Source organism: Clupea harengus, chromosome 19 (assembly GCF_900700415.2).
Source record: "Clupea harengus chromosome 19, Ch_v2.0.2, whole genome shotgun sequence".
NCBI lineage: Eukaryota > Metazoa > Chordata > Actinopteri > Clupeiformes > Clupeidae > Clupea > Clupea harengus.
This window is the reverse complement of record NC_045170.1, coordinates 23372470-23374969: the sequence shown is the minus strand read 5'-3', so window position 1 is coordinate 23374969 and position 2500 is coordinate 23372470. Positions and strand designations below refer to the sequence as shown.

The 2500-nt window shown below is 45.2% G+C and overlaps 1 protein-coding gene across 1 annotated transcript in view; it reads right to left on the bottom strand.

Annotated features, from left to right (window-relative positions):
* myo1g (myosin IG) overlaps window positions 1-2500 on the bottom strand; it is a 51781-nt gene that overhangs the window by 25910 nt on the left and 23371 nt on the right. Inside the window, 2 exon segments of the mRNA XM_042710622.1 lie at window positions 1210-1354; window positions 2419-2500. The exon segment at window positions 2419-2500 is cut by the window's right edge and continues 19 nt beyond it. Coding sequence (XP_042566556.1) covers window positions 1210-1354; window positions 2419-2500 — 227 coding nt within the window.

Sequence of the window (2500 nt, the reverse complement as noted above, 5' to 3'; positions counted from 1 at the left end):
TGGGATAGTGGAGTCATCTTATCATTCAATCAGGACGGTTTGAGACGAGAAGTCTTAGCTCAGCAGCGCCCCTAGCTAATAAGAAGTGTAACTACAATTATCATCTGGCAAACCTAAACCTGAATTGTCAAAATATTGCAAATAAAATATTTTTGGGAGCAACAAAAGATCAAGTGTACCTTTATCTTTATCAGGTACCTGGCCCCAACTTCAGTTGGATGTGTGTGCCTTTTTTCTAGCTTTTAAAGGCAGTAGACAAACAAACATCTACCGTTCTCTCTCTTTCTCTCTTTCTCTCTCTCTTTCTCTCAAAGGGATATTATTCTTCTTAAAGACTACAAAAAAACCTCAAGCAAAACAACATTATTAACTTATATCTTAGTCTGACGTATGTAATATCTGTGGTTAATACTTGCATGATTAAGTTACACTTTTCCTCAATAATTGTTTAATTGATAATAATAATAATAATTTGTTAATTTATGATCAGTGTATGTTCATCTACAAACAGCTGAGAGCTCACTTCAACAGTTGGACATCAGCACCATGAGCTATTTTTGAAGTTTGTGACTAGGCCTGTTCATGAACTAAAACTAGCTTAAACGATAGAGCACTTGACCCTTCATCCATTCAAACTGCCACCTGTCCTGCGCCTTTAGCTGTATGCATGTAAGATTTCAATTGAACCCGTAAAAAAAACAACTCTTTGAATCGGTGACTCACACTGCGACTAAGTCCCAGAATAGCATCTCCATCTCTGTCTGAAAAGGCTCTAATCGAGAAGCATGGGGAGACTGAGGAATGGACCAAAAAGGTGACATTGTTTTTAGTCTATAAATGTACGCGCGGAAATGAAGGGCGGGGGGGGGGGGGGGAGCTTGTCAAAAGTGCAGTCCTCGATTCTCAAGAAACGTTGTTCATATTTCAGCTCAACAGCTAATAACAAATTATACTCCTCCCTTCCTTGCTCCTAAAGCAACATGTTGGTTGGCTGGAATAGCGTACGTCTCGGTCCGAGCCACTTGGTCTGTTTCCTATTTACATCAGCACCAGAGGATTTACTGAGTGCACACACTGAATGGACAGGAACGCATGAGGGGAATTTGGCTGAATTCAATAAAGAGTGTAATGGCTCATAATCGAGGACCGCACCTTTAAGGGTGAGAAGGGTCAAGGGGCATGTTAAAGGTGGGAGGGGTGACGACTCACGTTGGCCAGGTAGTCTCTCTCCCAGGCTCGTCTGCAGCCCCAGTCGGACCGCTCCCCTGACAGGACTCCGAGGGCGGCCACCTTGGCCCTCACCTCAGGCATGTCTGACGGGGGGATGTTCTTAATGATCTGCCTGGCTCTCCACCTGCAACAGCAGACCACACACATGAGCACACACACACACACACACACACACACACACACACACACACACACACACATGCATGCATGCATGCATGAACACACACACACACACATACACGTGCAACACACACATGAATACACACACACACACACACACAAATACGCAACACACACATATACACACACACACACATGCATGCATGAACACACACAAACACATACATGCAACACACACATGCTTCCATGAACACACACACATGTATAAACAAACACATGCACAAACATGGACATCCATATGATGAGCATACATACACACACACACAGAGACCACAGGCAATGAGACAGTCAACACACATGTAGACAGACACAGACACACACACACAGACACACACACACACACACACACACACACACACACACACACACACGTATGTATGCATGGACACACACACACGTATGCACACATAGACACACGTATGCACACACACACAGACGCACAAACATACACACAGACGCACACATAGACACACACACACACACACACACACACACACACACACACACACACACACACACACACACACACACGCACGCACACACACAGCTGAAGTGAAGGGCTGAAACAGCCAAGGCCAAAAATAGGTCTCTATGTGACAGCTTGATTCATAAGCATGAGAGAAGTGTGCAGTGTGTGTAGGTTTTTTTCCTCCACAGGTGCTGCTGGAACAAGGTGTACAGTGAGACTTTCAACAGCTATGAGATTAAAGACATGGTGGTGCAGGGGCCGTGACAAAGAAGCACTGTCAGTGGCATATGGCATTTTTAAAGCCATTCAAACAGAATGAAGCATACCTGTAGATAAAGGACTCATGTAAGCAGAGTGTGACGGTGTCAAGTAAGAACACATAGACATCCAGACACACACTCATACACTTCCACACTCTTACCCCCACACACTCATCTTAAACCACATACACATACACACTCTGTCTCTCTCTCTCTCTCTCACACACACACACACACACTCAGACTCGCACACGCACACGCACACGCACACACACACACCTCCGGTATAATTGCTGTGTGATGGCATGAAACTGCGCCAGGGCGATGGGCGGCGTTGGCCACTCCACGCTCTTGCCGTAGT